We start from the raw sequence: 19,371 nt of genomic DNA on the forward strand, positions 1-19,371 counted from the left end.
TTTTTTTTTTTTATAATCAATCGCCCCCGAAAAAAAAAAAGTCGACGAAACTGTATATCGGAGCGGAGGCGCTAGTTTTTGCCGTCGGCGAGGCAATTTCCTTTGCCGGAGGTGCGACGCTTCTCCTCCGCTTTTATTTATTTATTTATATTTCTGTACTTGTTATTTCGTCTTTCATGTTAAGCTTGCTTGTGCCTTCTTTGGGTGTATATAGCTGGATTGGTCGCGAAAGAATCACGATTGTTTCTCCATTTTGATGTGTACTTAGGGTTTGTATGAGCTTATGATTGCTGAACTTGCTAGTAATTGAATGTCTGTGTGGTTAGTTGGCGTGAAACTGGGTTGTGGGGATTTTTCTACTTTGCGCCGTCGTGTTCTTTAGGTCGTAGATTACTACTCTTGCGATTAGATTCAATTGGATCATAGTTCTAATTTATTCATTCACTTTGAAGTTTCTAGCCAACCTGTTAGGAAATGGTGTTGGTTTTTAGAGGCGCAACCATAGTTTCAAGTTGGATCAGTTAGGAACAAGCTATTTTGGTGGTTTGCAACTTGTTAAATGTGATTGAAGATCTTTGAAATGTTAGGAAACTCTAATACTTTATTATGTTAGTACATTGGTAGGTTGCTGTTTCTTTGTATTCCGCTCCATGTATCTAGTAATTTTGAAGTTTCTGGTTAATGATATCTATGTTGCAAAGATGCGAGGGAATGGAAATTGTGAATTTAAATCCTGATTTCAGCTTTGCATTTCCTTATACCTTTTTTATGTTATGATATCTGTCTGGTGATGATTGTGCTCTCTGCTCATTATCTCAAAGGAATAATATAATCTGCCTTTTCTTCTTGAGCAAACAGGATGGACGAAGTAGACAAGCAACTGGAAAATCTGGTAAACGAAGGATCTGCTGCTCGAACAAGACCTACAAGCGTTGAGGAGATTAGGCTTAGGAGGAAGAGGAAAGTGTCCTTGGAAAATGTAAAGGAGGAAACCGTTGCAGCAGATCAGTTACTGGGTAACGATCTTGTTGATAAGGCTGCTGAAAATCTTGACTCTGAAAAAGGGCGTGATAGATCCAAGAAGTTGAGGTGTGAAGAGCATGTCAAGGACGGTTCAAAAAAGAACGAAGACTCAATTTCTAGTACTAGAGAAGAAAAACTAGAAAAACAGATGAAAGAGGACCCTGTGGGAACAGCTCAGTTACCCAGTAAAGATCTTGTTGAAAAGGTTCCTGACTGTCATGAGTCTGAAAAAGGGTATGATAGATCCGTGAAACTGAGGCATGAAGAGCTTGTTATGGACAGTTCAAGAAAGAAAGAAGAGGCTAGTTCTAGCTCTAGAGAAGAAAGACTAGATATACCAATGGAAGATGATCCTGGTGGAGCAGCTCAGTTACTGAATAACTATCTTGTTGAGAACGTTTCTGACTATCATGCGTCTGAAAAAGGGTATGATAGATCCAAGAAAGTGAGGCGTGACGAACATGTTAAGAACAGCTCAATCAAGAAAGAGGACATGATTTCTAGTTCTAGGGAAGAAAAACCAGTGAAAGAGGATCATGTGGGAGCAGCTCAGTTACTGGTTAATGATATTGTTGAGAAAGTTTCTGACTACCATGCGTCTGAAAAAGGCCATGATAGATCCAAGAAAGTGAGGCGTGAAGTACGAGTTAAGGACAGTTCAAGAAAGAAAGAAGACGCCACTTCAAGTTCGAGGGAAGAAAAATCGGTGAAAGAGGATCATGTGGGAGCAGCTCAGTTACTGGGTAATGATGCTGTTGAGAAGGTTTCTGACTATCATGTGTCTGAACGAGGGTATGATAGATCGAAGAAATTGAGGCGTGACGAACGTGTTAAGGACAACTCAAGCAAGAAAGAAGACGCCACTTCGAGGTCGAGAGAAGAAAGAGTAATAAAATCAATAAAAGAGGACCCTGTTAAAGCAACTCAATTACTAGGTAACGATCTTGTTGAGAAAGTTTCCGACTCTCATGCGTCTGAAAAAGGGCATGACAGATCCAAGAAAGTGAGGCGTGAAGAACATGTTAAGGACAGTTCAAGAAAGAAAAATGACGGTATTATTAATTCGAGAGAAGAAAAAACGATGAAAGAGGATTGTGTGGAAGCAGCTCAGTTACTGGGTAATGATCTTGGTGAGATACTTTCTGCAAAAGGGTATGATAAATCCGAGGAATTGAGGCGTGAAGAGCGTGTTAAGTACAGTTCAAGAAAGAAGGAAGAGGCTGTTTCTAGTTCTAGAGAAGAAAAACTAGATAAACCAAAAAAAGACGAGCCTGCTTCAAATAGAAAAAGGAAGGCAGAAGGAGAGAGGTCTGCTTTTGAAACAAAATTAATGGAAGAGCATAGTAAGGATAGACGAGGAAAGAAAGAAGAAAGTAATTCTAGTTGTAGGGAGGAAAGACGAGATAAAAAGATGAAGAAGGAAAATCTAGCTGCAAACAGAAAAATAGAAGGTGAAATTCCTACAAGTGAAATAAAAAAAATGACAGATAGAGATGAGCTTGGTAGTAAGAAGCGTCTTCGAAGTCTAGTGGTGGCAGACGTACCTCGGGATGAAAGTAGTATAAAACCTGAAAATGGAGACAAGAAAAAGAATCAAAATGGAGATCATAAGAAGAATAGGGAGATGGATATGTCCAAGAGGCATGATCAAGGAAAAGTGCATAGTATTGAAGTTTCAGAGCGATGGGAGAGAAGGGAACAACCAAAATCACATCAACACGACGTGAGAGAGAAAAGGAGGAGATCAAGAAGTCGTGATCATGGGCGGGATAGACAGAAAAGGTCATCCCCCTTACCAAGGGCTGAAAAGGCTATATCGCGTCATAAGAGGATCCATGAGGAGAGATCAGAAAATGTTGTTAAAGATAGATCGAGAAATCATCATTGTAGTGATAATGAAAACAAAGTGGCTAGCACTGTAAATAACAAGTCTAGACGGTATAGTGCTTCCAAAAGTGAACTTGGTGGATATTCACCACGGAAAAGAAGGGAGGAAGCATCTACCAAGGCTGCTTCTCCGCCTAATCTTTCTTCTGAGAAAAAAAGTGCTAAATGGGATCTTACACCTTCTGTAACTGCTGATATATACTCGAGCTCAGTCTTTTCTGGTCTCCAAGCAGCAACTCAGACAGCATATCCTGCCACCAGTGAGGCTTCCTTGACACTTTTGAAGCCACTTAAGGAGGTGCCATTTATGATGCCACTGGTAAGGCAGACCACTTCTTTTGATTCTGTTCAGCTGACTGAATCCACCAGACGTATGAGGAGACTTTACGCAGAAAATGTGCCGGATTCAGCCTCGGAGAAGTCTCTGATTGAATGCTTTAATGGCTATATGCTATCTTCAGGGTCCAATCACATAAAAGGAAGTGAACCATGTATTAGCTGTATTGTAAGTTTCTGTCTTATGACTTCCTTATCACCCTTGTTATGTTTGTGGATTATAACTCCTGATAGTATTATGTCTTTTAACTGTAGATAAACAAGGAAAAAAATCAGGCACTAGTGGAGTTCCTTACGCCACAGGATGCCTCTGCTGCACTTTCCCTTGATGGTTGCTCCTTTGCGGGTTCAAACCTCAAAATTCGACGTCCTAAAGACTATGTCGAGATAACAGTAAGAATTACAATTTCTCCATTCTCTTTCTCTAGAACTCTTGCTATTTGCTCCACGTGTTTGTCTTCGGTTATTTTGCAAGCTAGCTTAAATATCTGCAATATATTTCTTTGGTGTCATCAGTAAGATTCAATGTTGAATTTCCACTTTCACATGCTACTGAAACTTGTATGGCTTCTTTTATGATTTAAGCTTGAATTTATTTGTGATATATGGGCCATTTTTCTGGTGCAAATTTATGTTACATTAAGTCGAGATCATCAGTCCTCTTTTGACCCAGATATCAAAGTAGACTGGCATAAGGAAGGTAGCAAAACATCTGGACCAATAATTCAGAGCATATAAGCATGGTGTTGAAAATCCAAGTTCTCGTTTACTGATAACCTTTTCTGTTGAAGCATCTTGATTGACTATGTTTGTCTTCTATAATCAGAGAACTTAAGAGATATCTTTATTAACAGATTTATGTATCATTCAGTCTTGATGTCAAATTAGCTACTGCTTAAATCTACTCTGCTGGGCCCAAAAAATGCTCATGGTCCTATCTTCAATGGTAGCATCGTGCCACTTGTTTATAAATATGTTTTGCAACTTGAGTTTGATAAATAGAAGACAGTTGATAAACCATATCTGTTGATCTTTCAACTGTAAGCAGATTTGGTGGTAAACATGTGATTTGGATTGCTTTAGTCAGGTTAACCCTTAGCCATTTTTACAGAGAATGGTTCTCTGAGAATAAATATTTGGACGTCGTGATATAAATTCTATCATGGTAATAGGAAAAGAATTTATGAATTTCCTCTGTAATTGCTTGAGGTTTCCATCTTATGATTCTGTAGCTTACTTGTGATTTTGAAGGCTTCTCTGTTTTTTTTTCCATGCCATTATCATACCAACAATAGGGCGATACTAAGAACTACTGTAGTTTATGGATTCCTGCGCTTGAAATGATTTGTTTTCAAGCCACATGTCAAACCTTTATCTGACTGTCGTGTGTTGGAATCTCTTAAATAGGGTGTTTATGTTGGGTATGTCATAATTCACATTCAGGAGGGTGATGGAGCTGTCTGCTAAATAAGAAGATTCCCAGGTGTAGTGACGAGTGTGTTGTGTTCCAAGTTTCTTCCATTTTTCTTCTCTTTTTTGGGCGTTTAGGAATCTATACAGATCATCCATATGATTTATGGACAGTTATGGTTTACTGTCCTTGTGTTCTTTGCTCCTTTTTCCTCAATGTTTTGGTATCATATGATACCATATCAATATGTTTTATTTTTGGTCTTTTCCGACCTGAATGTGGTTGTAGTAATACTTGCATAAAGGCAGTTAAAGATCTGCCTAGGGTACTCTTTTTCTTTGTTTCTTCTATCTGTTTGGCTATTACTATGTTTAATTCCTTACTGGATCAGATACCTGGTGTTGATTGTTATCTCTATTCTTTCGTGTTAGTGGTCCTAGGAATTACATTACTGCCCTAAGCTCCTACCACCTCCTCTTGAATGGGTCCTCGTTTGAGTCTAAGCGACCAAATATTTTTACGTCTTTGTCCTTCATGTTTGATTACTGTGATTTATCGGCAGAGTGGTTGTAGGAAAGTCTATGAAAAATGACTGATTATCAAGGCTGTGGACTTTGTCCTTCTATCTGGCCTTGTAAACCAGTACTGTGCATTGTACTATGGTTTCTGAGCTATGTTATGGTTACCATCCATGAGCAGGTTTTCAGACGGTTGCTATTTTCATGCAGAACGGTGATTTGGAGAATAAGGAGCCCGCCACCTATGCAGTAAGTGACAATGTGGAGGACTCATCAAACAAGGTACAAATTGTTGCCCTAATTTTGTTTCTTATGACACTGGGTAAATTTTGTTTATATTGAAAATGAATTTAGAATATCTATAAAAATATCTCTTTACAGATTCCCTTTTTAAAGTAATTGTATAGGTCAGAGACTCCTGATATAGTTCAAATCAAGTTTTTTAAGTTTGTGCCATAGTTTAGATACCACTGTAGTTTGGAAAACTCTTGCTCTAGAGGCCAAAACATCGGTATATCTAAATTTGACTTGGTCCTTTCCATTCATGATGTGGCCTGTGGGGCATATCTTCGAATTTTACTGCATGTTTTTTCATGCTGACAGGTTTTATATCCTTTCCCCTTTAATTTATAAGTTCTTTAAAGTTTAAAATGAAGAATATCAATCTTGTTAAGAGTTAAGAACGTAGGAATAAAACATGCGTCAGTATCAACTTTCTTGTAAGTTAGGCTGGTATTAATAGGTGTTATGATCAAAAGCTTGTTATGGTGGTTCAATCTGGAAAATCAAATGTCAGACCACCTGATTATTATTATTATTATTATCTTAAAGCGAACACTCTGAGAATAAAAGTGCAATTTTCTCTGCAGCTAGGGCATCTTTATGGTTATTTATATATTTCTATTAAAAGTTTCACTGTCTTTGGATATCCTAGTTGCTTGCTATACTAATTTCTTTTCCTTTCAAGCTTTGATATTGAGTCTAATATACTTGTTGCAGATCTTTGTTGGCGGATTTCCAAAAGCAATTTCATCTGAAATGGTATGCTGAGCAGTAATTTTTTGAATTTTTTTGACACATTCAAGATTCTATTGGCCCCCATTTCTATCGTTTCAACTTCTAAAATTGTCTGATTCCTTATTACCATTTTTTCAGCTAATGGAGATTGTCAGCGTCTTTGGACCCCTGAAAGCATACCGGTTCGTGAGCAACAATGATCTCAATCAGCGATGTGCTTTCCTAGAGGTTAGAAGATGCTTTTATCTTGGCCTTCTCTGTGGCCAATATTTTACTATCACTCCCTGAAGTTCAACGCCGATACCCCATCTTAGTCTGCCATCATGATGTAGCTCTTGTGATTGTTTCATATCAATGATTGTTCATTTTCTGGGTAGCATGGAAATATGTTATTTCCGCATAACTTGTAGAGTAACGGTGATTGTGACTATTATTCTAAGTATCCATATATTAGCCGTCCCTAACTTTTTAAACTTTTGAAACCTCAGTACACTGATGGATCTGTTACCCTCAAAGCTTGTGCTGGCCTAAATGGTATGAAGTTAGGTGGCAGTGTAATAACAGCCGTTTGTGCATTTCCTGATGCATCATCTGTAGCGGTAATTCAATGCCCCAACTCTCTCTGCTTTCGTTTGTTCATGTTCTGATTGTAAAGGAAATTCCTTTAGTTAAATGCGAGAGTGGTGTGTATATAATGTGTTGCAGGTAAATGAAAATCCACCATTCTATGGGATACCTGATCATGCAAAACCACTTCTTGGCAAGTCTAAGCATATTCTAAAGCTAAAAAATGTGGTAAGGATGATAGGCTTATCCTTTTTCTTGTGAATCTTTCCCACATAAACTACATGAGGCTATACCAACGTTCCATTCTTACTTGTTTGACAGGTTGACTCAGAAGATCTCATATTGCTTTCCAAGGAAGAAGTGAAAGAAATATTGGAAGATGTACGGTTAGAATGTGCCAGGTTAAGCTCTAAGATAATTTTTCCCATGAGTCCATTGAGCTTTAAAAAGCTAGTAAATTTAGAAAAGAGGCCTCTGTGTCTTGTCGTGATGCAGGTTTGGGGTTATTAAGTCGATAAACATCGTGAAACACGAGAGCAAAGATATCACTGCTTCTAAAACAAACACATTGTTGAACATAGAATCAACTGTTGACGAAATGAATGTGTCAGTGATCCAGGCGAAAGACGAGGAGTCCAAGAAAGCGGATGATATTGCAGAAAATATAGATCTCACAGAGGCTGTCAGGCCAGTCAGTTTGATTGGTGAAGACAAGTTATGTGAACCTTGCTCAGAAACTGCTGCCGAGACAAACACGCAAGCAAATATAGATCAACACTCAGCTGATCAAGAACATTATGAAAAGATTGTTGAAGAAAGTGCACAGGATGGGGAAGAGAATCCACAAGAAGTAGTATCAACGCGTACCATGAAAACAAGATGGGATACTGGCGACAAGATAGAGGAAGAACAAGAACAAGACCCGAAGGATGTGTTTGAGCAGGGTTGTATCTTCATTGAGTACAGAAGACCAGAAGCGACACGTGATGCAGCCCATTCGTTACACGGAAGACTGTACGATAACCGGATTGTGAAAGCGGAATACGTTTCTAAAGAGCTGTACCAAATCAGGTTCCCAAGTGGGTAATAATAATCCTGATCCACCTCCCACAAAAAAATATTCAAGTTTGATTCTTCTCATCCTGAATCCTGACCATATAACTGGTTTAAACCGAGTCCAGCGATACATACATAGCATCTACAATCGAACACCCTTAGAATCTTTTTGTAATCGTTGGGATTGATCAGGTTGGTTTTTTATCACCACCTGTTACTTTTTAGTGCATCCGTGAATCTAAGAAGTGAAGGTTCAAACTTAAAACCGTACTTTTCCTTGGTGGCTATGGTTCAGTTTCTTGGTTTTGTTTGAACCGGTATAATTTCGGAACTGAAGTCGGCCGATAAATTGGAAGGCTTATTGGTTCTGAGTTCAGAGAATGTAACCTTCTGGATCACAAGGAGGATTTCATAGTTTTCCTACAAATAAAATAAATAAATAAATGAACCCAATCTCCTTGTCTATCCAAAACTTCCTCGTTCGAAGCAGAGGTAACAAACAAGAACCAAAAATGACAACAATGGCGACTCAAGGTGCTTGGCTACGAATGACCTCATCAGCGAAGACCGTCGCGAAGTCAACCGTGACTTCAAAGGAACTGGGATTCCTCACCTCCCAGCTCAGCGGCCTGAGAATCTCTCATGCTCCCACTGACGTCATCAACCGTATCTCCGTTCCTTCGTTTCCCGGGATTCAGCCTATTGTCGCTCGTAATTCTCCTTTTCCCCCTCTTTATTAGGGTTTGGGCTGATGCATTCGTGTTCCTAATTTGTCTTCTTTGCCTTACTTTCATGTCGGATTTCGAATTTTTTGGTAGCTAGCTCTAAGTATTGATTCGTCTGCCAATTTAAAGTCTTTGCTGGAGATATGATAGAAAAAGTGAGAGCAGATACCATCACTATTCAAGCTCCGTTGCTTTATTATTTTGATGCTATGTCAATTTGGTTCTTGTTTTATCATGTAAACCCATTTTATAAACTGCTCATTTCAATTCTTTCCAGCCTTATGTTTTTCTTGTTTCTCGTCTTTGTCCCGACCTATGTCCATACCATCGTGTACATTTTGAGCTTTTATTGTTTTGTTCTTGAAACTGTTATTGTTTTCTATTTTTCAGGGAGGATCTGCCCTTTTACTGGGAAGAAAGCAAACAGGGCAAACAAAGTTTCTTTCTCTAACCACAAGACCAAGAAGTTGCAATTCGTCAACTTACAATACAAGAGAGTTTGGTGGGAAGCTGGCAAACGTTTTGTCAAACTTCGTTTATCAACTAAGGCCTTGAAGACCATTGAGAAGAACGGACTCGATGCTGTTGCCAAGAAAGCCGGCATAGATCTTCGCAAGAAATAGATGACTATGATGATGATCTTAAAATTTATATACATTTCTTGCTGTTCCTTTTGCACTCGTACATTTCCTTTTAGATTTGGTAAGTATCAATTGTAATCTCTGAGTTGTATCAGAATTCTTGTGAAACAGTTTTTGTTTTTTCCTTTCTTGAGTGGTCAAGAAAAGACTTGAATGAGAAACGAAAACAAACTGTCAGATGCAGGTGGCTCAAAAAATACATTTCATGTTTTCGTTTTATGTTGCTCAGATATTATCGTTACAAGTATCAACTGAATTCTCGGGTTTTCCTTTCGATGATTTCTTCATCGATGCTTCTCCTCCTGCTGATCCTTTTAGTTTCCTTGGACGCGATGTAGCCTTCCGTGGAGGAGCTGACCCATCAGGATGATGATTAGAAACTTCTGTGTCTGGGATACCGCCACGCCTTCTACGAACTGAAGGTTCTTGATCATTTGATGAGTCTATTGACCCGTGTTTGCTTCGGTGATGTCTTGAATGCTTCGATGATTCATCTGATGATGCAGCATTTCCGCTGCTTCTTCTAGGTGGAGACCCATTCGGGTTTGGACTAGCTGCTCCTCCGGCTTTCCGTCTTGTTTTATGTTTCGGTTTCTCGTTGGTGCTCGAAGGCAGTAACTCTTTTAGCCCGACTCCACCTTGGTTCATCCCTGTTAAGATAAACGTCAATCCCTATAAGACTTAACACTTATAGGTGAAAAACTCAGAACATTACAGAAAAATGTTAACCTTGCGGGTTGTATTTGTTTGAATTTCCCCTGGAAACGACTTGACCTTTCTCATGTTCTTGAGGTTTGAAGTCATTCATCTGCGGGTTTCCCCAGAAAGGCAATGATGGTGATGAGTATACATATGTTAAAAAATACGTGTAAATATACAAATGTATATGATCGTACCCAGCTTGGCGTATTGGTGGCTGGACCGTCGGAGCCAATATGGGCAACATGCTTTACATCGGTCGGAAACCCGATCTGCATTTCCTGCTCTTTCTCTTCGTCTGCAATAGAATGAATCTCTCAATGTATTATTGACTTGTGACACAAGGAACAGCAACAAACCTTATCATGTCTATGGAAAAAACCCGATGAGACTCACCAAAAATCTGAGTAATATAACGAAGGCCCTTAAGAAGACCCTTCATTGTCGTCGCCATTGATCTATAAAGGGTTGGTTCCGGTTAGTGGTGTATCCACACGCCGGAGACAACCTTTTTTGTTCAAGATTTGACGATCCTTACCGTCAACCTTGAACGCATGGATTTTCTCTGGACGAGAACAAAGGTTGAAATTTTTTTGAAGAGAGAGAGAGAGAGAGAAAGGACCTAGAGATATCCAAGAAGTTATTGGTTTGAGACCAACCAAAAGAGAAGAAGAGGGAGAGCACTAAGTTTTGCTTCTTATTTTGTTTTTTTACCAGAGGAGAACAAAATTTTAAAAAAAGAAATAAACTTTTTCATAGTTGTAAATAACAAATAATATATAATTGATATATTTAGAATGTTGATGGTAATGGAGGCAACGTAGAGCTATTATCAAACCCTCCATGGGAACCAAGTTGTCAAGAGGATTTTACGGGTCGAGAGGAAGGAGACACGACCACCACACCAAATCTTGTTATACTAAATTATTTAACATATTGTATTATGCAAATCTTACATACGTATACCACTATATTTCTTTTGACTATTTAGAGAAAATGCACTAGATTGCAGATAATAGAATATGTGATAACACCTAAGTAAGATGCTGATGTTGAGAGATTTTGCGATAGTAAGCATAATGGTTTGCGAGAAAAATTTGACAAAGATTGTTTCGTAGTATGCTATATAAATTTTAATATAGAGTGAACATTCAGATAGAATCCAACACATTATTCTGTTTCTTTGAGAGGGTCTTAAAGTTTTAGAATCCGAAGGAGAAAGTTAAAACGGACAAAGATTCCGGCAAAGAAGATTCCACACCGGCTATTATACCACAATGATGACTCAAGAAGCTTTCATGTCATCCATACCGACGCTAGCCTGCGAAAGATAAACAAGATCAAAAGAATCAAAACCTGTGATGGAACTGAGACAACTCTCTAAGGATTTCAAGCTTTGAAGGTCTTTGTTTACCAGAAACTTATGATTATCATGAAGAAACGGACCAAACTCAGCGCAAAACCTTTCCATGTCGGTGTAGATTTCACCGGAACCAGATATGACATCCATGAACTTCTTCCTGTCTGGAGCTAGCTTTAAAGCCATCTGATTAAAACAAAAAAAAAAAATCAAAATGAGATTGGTTTTCAGAAGATGCTGACTAGACAGAGAAGCACGAGTAGGTACATACAGAAAAGGTAGAGCTGGCTAGCCATCCGTGCCATTTCTTAAGTGTTTTTTGGTATGAGTCACCACAAGCTTGTGGCATTGACCAGTCTTTATGTGCTACCAAGTTGCGGAACAGCTCCACCAAGAAATCCATGGCTCTGACAGATTCACTCATAAGTGATACATACGGTTTTGAGAAGCTGCTCTCTTTAAATTAACGTACATATCGTTTACAAGCTATCACTGTTTACCTGGTTAACCAGAGAAGACCGTTGGTACAGCTAGCCGATGCTTTTGCTGTCTTAGACTCAATTTCAACTTGAACAAAAGTGTACAAGTACTTGAACTTGTCGGGATCAGACAAGTAGTTCTTCTCCAACCTCTACAAAAGAGACGGACCAATCAGTTCACAATTGTAAGATAATAACCAAATGCACAGAGGTCATATCACCAGTACAGAACATTTTCACTAGCCTATATGTAAGGAGAGTAAGAACTAAGAACAAATCCAGGCAATGCACTTATATCAATGTTTTGTGCTGTGCAAGCTACATGGATTTGTGCTCTTCGAATATTAATGTCGTGGAAACTAAAAAAGAATTTTACCGATATGTTGCCACCAACGTCAGATTTTACGAGAGTCATAGCAGCTCCAAATTTATCTGAAAAAACAGATACAAAAGAAAACGAAGTCATGATATAGGAAACCACAACATTTATATTTGATAGAACAATGAACAATCACTAGATATACATGAGCTTATAATGTTGAAGAACAAGTGAAATATCAAAAAAATTAGACCACTGAAAAAAGAAATAGCAGAGAAAGTATCTGGCTTTGTTACCTATAACAGGCAAGATGGTCTTGCAGAGCTCAAGAAATGGCTTAGTAAGCATCTCGCCATGTTCAGACTTAACATGCTTCATTCCTTCCAAACAAGGCGTGAACACAGTCCCTTCCATTTTCAACTTTGATTTAACTGAACATGACAACAAAACATTAGAAACAAACATATCACCATTTACTCAACGAACAGTGAATGATCCACTCACCACAATCTTTCTAAAAGTAAACATTGAAGATAATCAACATTATACAATCCCATCAAAAAATTCAATGAAGGATCTGAGTAACCACATAAACAACGCTGAGAAACACAATAACTCGAGCAAAAAGGTTATGAACTGATTAAATTCACTTGTAAAATTTAGACCCGCATCATAAATACGGAAACTTTCAATAACAGGATCGAGACGGAGATCTAGTTTCAATTGGATCCATCGATCAAAGCATATCATCATACCAGCGTGAGAAGGCACAAGATAATAATTCGAGATCTATGGTTTCAATGTAAGAGAATGACGAATCTGAGGTCGATCTCAAACTGAGAAAGAGAAAAGTTCGTACCTTTGCGCGAGAATTGAAAGAGGAAGGATCAGATTCTGCTACTGAGATTGCTCTCTGGAGTTAGAAAATTCTCTTCTTCTTTTCTCATTAAAAGGTTCTGGTTTTAGAGATATTAATTGTTATACGTCCAAACTTTACGAAATTTTATGATATTAACCCCAAACATTTATTATTTTTCAATTACATCAATCTCATATCATAGTGGAAATTGGAAATGTTAACGCGCAATTTCATTGTACAAATGGAAAATTGTAACCGAATGATTGCATCAATTTTTGTTAGTTTTTTTTTTTTTTCAGATAAGGCTGAGCTTAAATATTGGTGGGAAAAAAGAAAAAAAAATTGGTAGATATATACATCTTTTTTTTCTTTTTTTTTTGGTTAAGATATATACATCATTGAATATTCAAATAGATACAATCATATTTATGCTCACATCACTTGTGCCAATAGAACCATATTTGGAATTGGAGTGAAATATATTGTTCTTGCTCTTATGGGACAGTGCAAATTAATTAGTCTTGTAAAAGTTTAACAAGAAAGCAGACTAATCATTTGTTTTGGTTGGTTGATGATACTCGTTTATATATATTGACAACCGCATTATTTGATTAGGTGAGCTGATATGTTTTTTTTTTATCAGTTTTTATTCGTATTTTATATTCGTGAAAGAAGTAGACTTTGGATCATTTTGGATGTTTACGGACGCGTGGATGTGAAATTCACATTGTGAATACAGAAGCAGACCGATTGGTCCTTAGACCGATTAATATCCAAAGACTACTAGAAAGATATGAACCAAAGATTAGTCCCTAGCAGATTACTAGAAACGACCAAAGACGACTAGACATGCATGGAATGGTAGGTTCTTTTTTTAAGACGATCAGTCCCTTACTGGATTCTAACATTTTTAAAATATATATATATATATATATATATATATATATATAACCGACTTCTAAAAATCTATGTGGATTCAACACATTACTGTACTATATATCACGTGTTATGTGTATCAAGATCACCACAGATACATGATGAATCGAGAGGTTGAAGATGAAGAGTAAGAGAGAGAGAGAGCTGAAGAGAGAGAGTGACCAAAAATCATAACATTCTCATTAATGAAATAAGTTGTTACAATGTGGTTTATATACTCGCATGTATATGAAACTAAAACTTAGGAATGTATTTGAGTAAAAATACTCATGATACACCCCCGCAAACCTTTGAATCCAAACATAGTGTAGGATTATAAAGGTTTGAAAGTGACATTCTAACAAGCAAAGAGTGAAAAGGCTTCGGATGCAAAGGCTTTGTCAGAATATCTGCTAGCTGATTCTCACTTGAAACATGAAGAGCTTTAAGATTCCCAAGCTTGATCTGATCTCTGACAATGTGACAATCAATCTCTATGTGTTTTGTTCGCTCATGAAACACTGGATTTGTTGCGATGTATATAGCTGACTTGTTGTCACAAAATAACTTTGTTGTTGTAATCACACGAACATGAAACGCTTGCAGAAGCTGTTGTATCCATAAAACTTCTCTTGTTGCCTCAGCCAAGCTTCTATATTCTGCTTCTGTGCTACTGTGACTTGCAACTTGCTGTTTCTTAGACTTCCAGCTTATCAATGAAGTTCCCAAATAGACACAAAATCCTGAAACTGATCTTCTGGTGTCTTTGCATGTTCCCCAGTCAGCATCTGCAAAAGTGTTTATGCAAAGTTCTGTATCTACAGAGTAGAAAATACCCTGACCTGGACTGCCTTTAAGATATTTAAGTACTCTGTATACAGCTTGAAGATGTTGATCTGTCGGGGCTTGAATATACTGACTAAGCTTGTGTACTGCATAGGTTATGTCGGGTCTTGTGATAGTCAGATATAGAAGTCGTCCCACCAACTCTCGGTATAATCTTGGTGTATCCAAAGGTAAGCCAGATTCACCAGTCAAAGTCACATAAGGATCCATAGGCACATCAGTTGGTTTGCATGCCAATAAACCTGTATCTTCCAAAAGATCTAAGGTGTATTTCCTCTGACATACTGATATTCCTTTCGATGATCTTGCTATTTCTAAGCCTAAGAAGAATCTCAGTGGACCTAAATCCTTTATCTTGAAAGCTTTTGCTAAAACAGCTTTAAGATCAGCTAAATCTGTAGTATTGTTGCTGGCAATAGCTATATCATCAACATATACTAAGACAGCTATGAAACTTGTCTCTGTAAACTTCACAAACAAAGTTGTATCTGCAGGTGATTGTATAAATCCAGCCTCTAGCAAAGTTACTGTGAACAATTTATTCCATTGGCGAGATGCTTGCTTGAGACCATAGATAGATTTATGCAATCTACACACTGCATTAGGAGGTAAAAGTTCTGAATTACCTGAAGTATAACCCTGCGGAAGACTCATGTATATCTCTTCTTCTAAGTCACTGTGTAAAAACGCATTAGAGACATCCATTTGGCTTAGTTCCCAGCCTTCCTTAGCAGCCAAACCTAACATCATCTTGACACTAGTCAGTTTAGCAACAGGGGAAAAAGTTTCATTGAAATCCACACCTTCCTGCTGTGTGAATCCCTTAGCCACCAATCTTGCCTTATATCTTTCTATAGAGCCATCTGAGTTGTACTTAATCGTGAACACCCATTTACAGCCAACAACATTCTTCCCTGGTGGCAATGAAGTAACACTCCAAGTCTTATTCTGTTCCATTGCTCTCAATTCCTCATTGCATGCACCTCTCCAGTTCTCAGATGCCATGGCTTGCTTGAATGTTTTCGGTTCAGTCTCCATAGAATAGGATAAGATATATGAACAATAGGTGGGTTTGAATAGATCATAGGATAGAACAGATGATAATGGATATGGTGTAGTATGATTAGGTGGTAATGGTGGAGAAATTTGAGCTAATGCACAATGATACTCAGATAAGTAACTAGGAGCCTTAGATGCACGTTTTGATCTTTCTCTAGGTAGGAAAACAACATTCGATTCTGATTCCACAGTAGTTGAAATATTTGTTTCCCTAGACCCCCTCCCTAGACTAGTTACTTCTGTATCATTAGCTATAAGAACAGGTTCAGTTTCAGGTATTTCATGTAAAATAACTTTAGAAGGTTCTGAAATATATGGAACAGGATTAGGTAAAACAGTATGTGAAAAGAAATCTGGAATATGTATCTCAGGATTTAAAAATGGGAAAACATGCTCATGAAATACAACATTCCTAGTAATAGAGATCACATTTGTTTCAATATCCAGTACCTTATATCCCTTATAACCAGCTGGATACCCCAAGAAAACACAAGATTGTGCTCTTGGAGTAAATTTGGTTCTATCTTTTTGTAAAGTACTAGCATAGCAAAGACATCCAAATGTTTTTAAATTTGAATAGTCAGGTTTCTTATTCATCAATTTTTCATAAGGTGTGATATTATCTAGCAAAGGTGATGGTAAACGATTTATCAAGAAAGCAGCAGTCAACACACAATCACTCCAATATGCTAATGGTATATTAGATTGAAAAAGTAAAGCACGAGCAACATTCAATAGATGTTGGTGCTTCCTTTCCACTACAGAGTTCTGTTGTGGAGTGTAAGCACAAGAAAAATAATGAATGATGCCATGTTCTTTAACTAATTCAGAGAAGTTTAATTCTGGTGCATTATCACTTCTTATTGATTTTATTTTTGCATTATATTGAGTTTGAACAAGTTTTAAGAACATTGTAAAAATCTGCAAAACATTACTTTTATTTTTCAACATGTAAATCCAAGTAACTCGAGTACAATCATCTACTATTGTTAAAAAATACTTATAACCTTCTATAGATTCAACTGAAAAAGGTCCCCAAATATCCAAGTGAATCAAATCAAATGGTTTTGGAGACATGTTATTTTTAAAAGGAAATGACAGACGCTTTTGTTTAGCTAATGGACATATAGGACAATGATCTAGACTCAATAACTCGGACTTAGGCATAGGAATTGTACCAGATAACATTTGTAACTTGGCAGTCGACGGATGACCCAATCTCTGGTGCCAGATAGTTCCATCTACTGTCAAGGATCCACAGAAACTTATGCTAGCAGGAGACTTAGCAGGTTGAGAAAGGGAGTGAAGATCCAATATGTAAAGGTTATGTATAACACTAGCACTCCCAATCATCCATTCCTGAGAAGACCCCTGTAAGTAACAAATAGTAGGAAAGAAGTGAGCTGAACATTGATTATCACATAACAAAGTTCTTACACTAATGAGATTAAATTTGAAAGAAGGCACATATAGAACATTATATAAAATCAAAGAATCAGACAAATGAATTGTTCCAGTATGACTAATGGGGAGTCTAGTTCCATTTGGTAATGCTACTGTGATTCCAGAAACTGAATAGGTATTACTAAATCTAGAAAGATCACAACATACATGACTAGTGGCACCACTATCAATTATCCAAGAACCATTAGGCAAAGCAGATTCAAGTGTAGAAAGACAATGATGTTGAAAAGTGAGATTATTATTCTCATATCTAAGATTAGAAGAGATATTGAAAACTGTACCAGATGATGATAAAGGGTCCATGACACCTGATTCCGAGATAGATGACTGAGACTGAGAATTTGAAGGCCCTGAAACTTGAACTTGAGTACTTATCTGATTAATATGAGCTTGTGATTCTGGTCCTTTCACATGAGACTGAAGCTGAGTCATAATAGATTGAGCTTGCTCTGGTGTCAACTGACTAACATCCAGGTTGACTGCATTCATTGCTGGAGGAGGATAGTAGAGAATATTACCATCTGAATTTTCTGCACCAGTGAAAACATTAGCAATAGTTCTTGGTGGTATATTCGAATTCATTGGCCTCGATTGATGTCTGGAGCTGTAATTCATCTGATTGTACTGAGGAGAGGCTGCTCTATTCCCATATTGACCCATAGAATTCTGATTAGGAGGCTTGTATCCAGGAGGATAACCATGGACTTTAAAACATGTCTGAACAGTGTGTCCCAACTTCCCACAGTGAGTACACAAAGGACGATTACCTCTTGGTCTATATGTATTATAAGCTGCAACCATCTCATAAGAAGAATCATATCCATAAGAACCATTTCCATCATACGATTCAGCGGCTTGAAAAGCTACATTGTCTGTCTTAACTCCTGGCTTTACTATCCTCTGTCTTTCATCCTGAGCTACAATATTGAAAGCTTCTTCAATGTTTGGAATCGGTTTAAGCATCAGAATGTGACGTCTAGTCTGTTCATAAGCTTCATTAAGTCCCATAAGAAACTTTGTAACCCTACTGCGTTGCTGTAATTGCTCCCAAAGTACAGCTGCATTACATTCACATCTTCCACAGGTACAAACAGGCAGTTCAATGTAGTTCTTGTGTTCTTCCCAAAGTGTGACTAACTCAGTATAATAAGCACTAACATCCATTGAACCCTGCTGTATACTACTTAATCGTTGTTCAATCTCATATACCCTAGGCGCATCATCTTGTTTGAAACGAGACATCAAATTTTTCCAGATTGCTTCAGCCGATGACATAAACAAGAGACTCTGACCTATTTTCTTTGAGACTGATCCCATTAACCAAGTAATGACCATATCATTGCATCGTGACCACGAACCTGAATCGCGATGATCATCAGATGGCTTCTGTATCGTTCCATCAACAAAACCAAGTTTGTTTCTCACATTTAACGCCATACGCACAGATCTCTTCCATGTGTGAAAATCTGCACCCGTAGTTAATCGATCCGTCACGAGTTGTAACCCAGCGTGATCCATTCCATGAAGATAGTATGGATTCTCATAAAGATCTGTAGAAGTCGAATTCGAAGTAGTCGTACCCGTTCGAGCTGAATTTGAGCTCATTTTGATTGAGATTTGAAGAGTAATGTAGAAAGAGAAGGAGATATGAAGAAATCAAAGAAGAAAAGATTGAATTGAAGATTGAATCGAAGAAATTGAGAGATTAGAAAAGCGCGAACAAGAATTGAAGAATCGCGAAGAAGAAGATGATTGAAAGATTCAAGATAAACGAAAGAATGTGAATGAGAAGTATGTTAATCGATGATGCACTCATGATTTTGATCGTGATAGCTCTGATACCATATCAAGATCACCACAGATACATGATGAATCGAGAGGTTGAAGATGAAGAGTAAGAGAGAGAGAGAGCTGAAGAGAGAGAGTGACCAAAAATCATAACATTCTCATTAATGAAATAAGTTGTTACAATGTGGTTTATATACTCGCATGTATATGAAACTAAAACTTAGGAGTAAAATGTATTTGAGTAAAATACTCATGATAATGTGCACTTGCAATAGTCATATAGGGTTTAATTAAAACTCGAAAGATTAATAAGGCTAGATTCCAAGAATGTCATGGGGACGACTCATCGAGTTCGAGCGTCGTTGGTGACATTTTCCAGTGGTTGGGTCAAAATTTTAGCAA

General features: G+C 37.7%; 5 protein-coding genes across 6 annotated transcripts; 2 read left to right on the forward strand and 3 right to left on the reverse strand.

Moving 5' to 3' along the window:
• Positions 1–30: 30 nt before the first annotated feature.
• LOC17887968 (trichohyalin) lies at positions 31–8,109 on the forward strand. Of its 2 annotated transcripts, none has more exons than XM_006293510.2 (10): positions 31–111; positions 859–3,415; positions 3,502–3,639; positions 5,386–5,457; positions 6,175–6,216; positions 6,331–6,420; positions 6,681–6,791; positions 6,898–6,987; positions 7,081–7,160; positions 7,255–8,109. In XM_006293510.2, exons 2-10 carry the CDS (start codon positions 860–862, stop codon positions 7,844–7,846), a joined length of 3,771 nt encoding a protein of 1,256 aa, XP_006293572.2. In that variant the 5' UTR covers positions 31–111; position 859; the 3' UTR covers positions 7,847–8,109. The 2 variants fall into 2 exon arrangements, with proteins under 2 accessions (XP_006293572.2, XP_023639627.1); XM_023783859.1 differs by having other exon boundaries at positions 7,081–7,140; positions 7,255–7,357.
• Positions 8,110–8,275: 166 nt separating this feature from the next.
• Positions 8,276–9,309, forward strand: LOC17889012 (50S ribosomal protein L28, chloroplastic). Its single transcript, XM_006295059.2, has 2 exons — positions 8,276–8,526; positions 8,931–9,309. Exons 1-2 carry the CDS (start codon positions 8,328–8,330, stop codon positions 9,161–9,163), a joined length of 432 nt encoding a protein of 143 aa, XP_006295121.2. The 5' UTR covers positions 8,276–8,327; the 3' UTR covers positions 9,164–9,309.
• Positions 9,310–9,381: 72 nt separating this feature from the next.
• Positions 9,382–10,528, reverse strand: LOC17889667 (CRIB domain-containing protein RIC1). The gene is made up of 4 exons (XM_006296329.2): positions 10,277–10,528; positions 10,078–10,178; positions 9,911–9,989; positions 9,382–9,831 (listed from the first exon to the last, which is right to left on the reverse strand). The coding sequence occupies exons 1-4, from the start codon at positions 10,332–10,334 to the stop codon at positions 9,407–9,409; spliced, it is 663 nt and encodes a 220-aa protein (XP_006296391.1). The 5' UTR covers positions 10,335–10,528; the 3' UTR covers positions 9,382–9,406.
• A 448-nt stretch (positions 10,529–10,976) lies between these two features.
• On the reverse strand, positions 10,977–13,006 carry LOC17888007 (glycolipid transfer protein 1). The gene is made up of 7 exons (XM_006294950.2): positions 12,898–13,006; positions 12,335–12,469; positions 12,096–12,151; positions 11,741–11,871; positions 11,512–11,647; positions 11,295–11,426; positions 10,977–11,201 (listed from the first exon to the last, which is right to left on the reverse strand). Exons 2-7 carry the CDS (start codon positions 12,450–12,452, stop codon positions 11,166–11,168), a joined length of 609 nt encoding a protein of 202 aa, XP_006295012.1. The 5' UTR covers positions 12,453–12,469; positions 12,898–13,006; the 3' UTR covers positions 10,977–11,165.
• Positions 13,007–17,636: 4,630 nt separating this feature from the next.
• Positions 17,637–18,786, reverse strand: LOC111831098. Its single transcript, XM_023784629.1, has 2 exons — positions 17,700–18,786; positions 17,637–17,644 (listed from the first exon to the last, which is right to left on the reverse strand). The coding sequence occupies exons 1-2, from the start codon at positions 18,784–18,786 to the stop codon at positions 17,637–17,639; spliced, it is 1,095 nt and encodes a 364-aa protein (XP_023640397.1).
• Positions 18,787–19,371: the final 585 nt, after the last annotated feature.

Source organism: Capsella rubella, unplaced genomic scaffold, assembly GCF_000375325.1.
Source record: "Capsella rubella cultivar Monte Gargano unplaced genomic scaffold, Caprub1_0 scaffold_4, whole genome shotgun sequence".
Lineage (NCBI taxonomy): Eukaryota > Viridiplantae > Streptophyta > Magnoliopsida > Brassicales > Brassicaceae > Capsella > Capsella rubella.

Excerpts from the sequence above, each read along its gene's own strand:
- LOC17887968 (XM_006293510.2), top strand. The coding sequence starts at position 860 with ATGGACGAAGTAGACAAGCAACTGGAAAATCTGGTAAACGAAGGATCT. Across the intron at positions 3,416-3,501 it reads AACCATGTATTAGCTGTATT|ATAAACAAGGAAAAAAATCA; the intron begins GTAAGTTTCTGT and ends TTTTAACTGTAG. Across the intron at positions 5,458-6,174 it reads TGGAGGACTCATCAAACAAG|ATCTTTGTTGGCGGATTTCC; the intron begins GTACAAATTGTT and ends TACTTGTTGCAG.
- LOC17889012 (XM_006295059.2), top strand. The coding sequence starts at position 8,328 with ATGACAACAATGGCGACTCAAGGTGCTTGGCTACGAATGACCTCATCA. Across the intron at positions 8,527-8,930 it reads GATTCAGCCTATTGTCGCTC|GGAGGATCTGCCCTTTTACT; the intron begins GTAATTCTCCTT and ends TCTATTTTTCAG.
- LOC17889667 (XM_006296329.2), bottom strand. The coding sequence starts at position 10,334 with ATGGCGACGACAATGAAGGGTCTTCTTAAGGGCCTTCGTTATATTACT. Across the intron at positions 10,179-10,276 it reads TTATATTACTCAGATTTTTG|ACGAAGAGAAAGAGCAGGAA; the intron begins GTGAGTCTCATC and ends ATTCTATTGCAG. Across the intron at positions 9,832-9,910 it reads AAACAAATACAACCCGCAAG|GGATGAACCAAGGTGGAGTC; the intron begins GTTAACATTTTT and ends TTATCTTAACAG.
- LOC17888007 (XM_006294950.2), bottom strand. The coding sequence starts at position 12,452 with ATGGAAGGGACTGTGTTCACGCCTTGTTTGGAAGGAATGAAGCATGTT. Across the intron at positions 12,152-12,334 it reads GACCATCTTGCCTGTTATAG|ATAAATTTGGAGCTGCTATG; the intron begins GTAACAAAGCCA and ends CTGTTTTTTCAG. Across the intron at positions 11,202-11,294 it reads ATGATAATCATAAGTTTCTG|GCTAGCGTCGGTATGGATGA; the intron begins GTAAACAAAGAC and ends TATCTTTCGCAG.
- LOC111831098 (XM_023784629.1), bottom strand. The coding sequence starts at position 18,786 with ATGAGCTCAAATTCAGCTCGAACGGGTACGACTACTTCGAATTCGACT.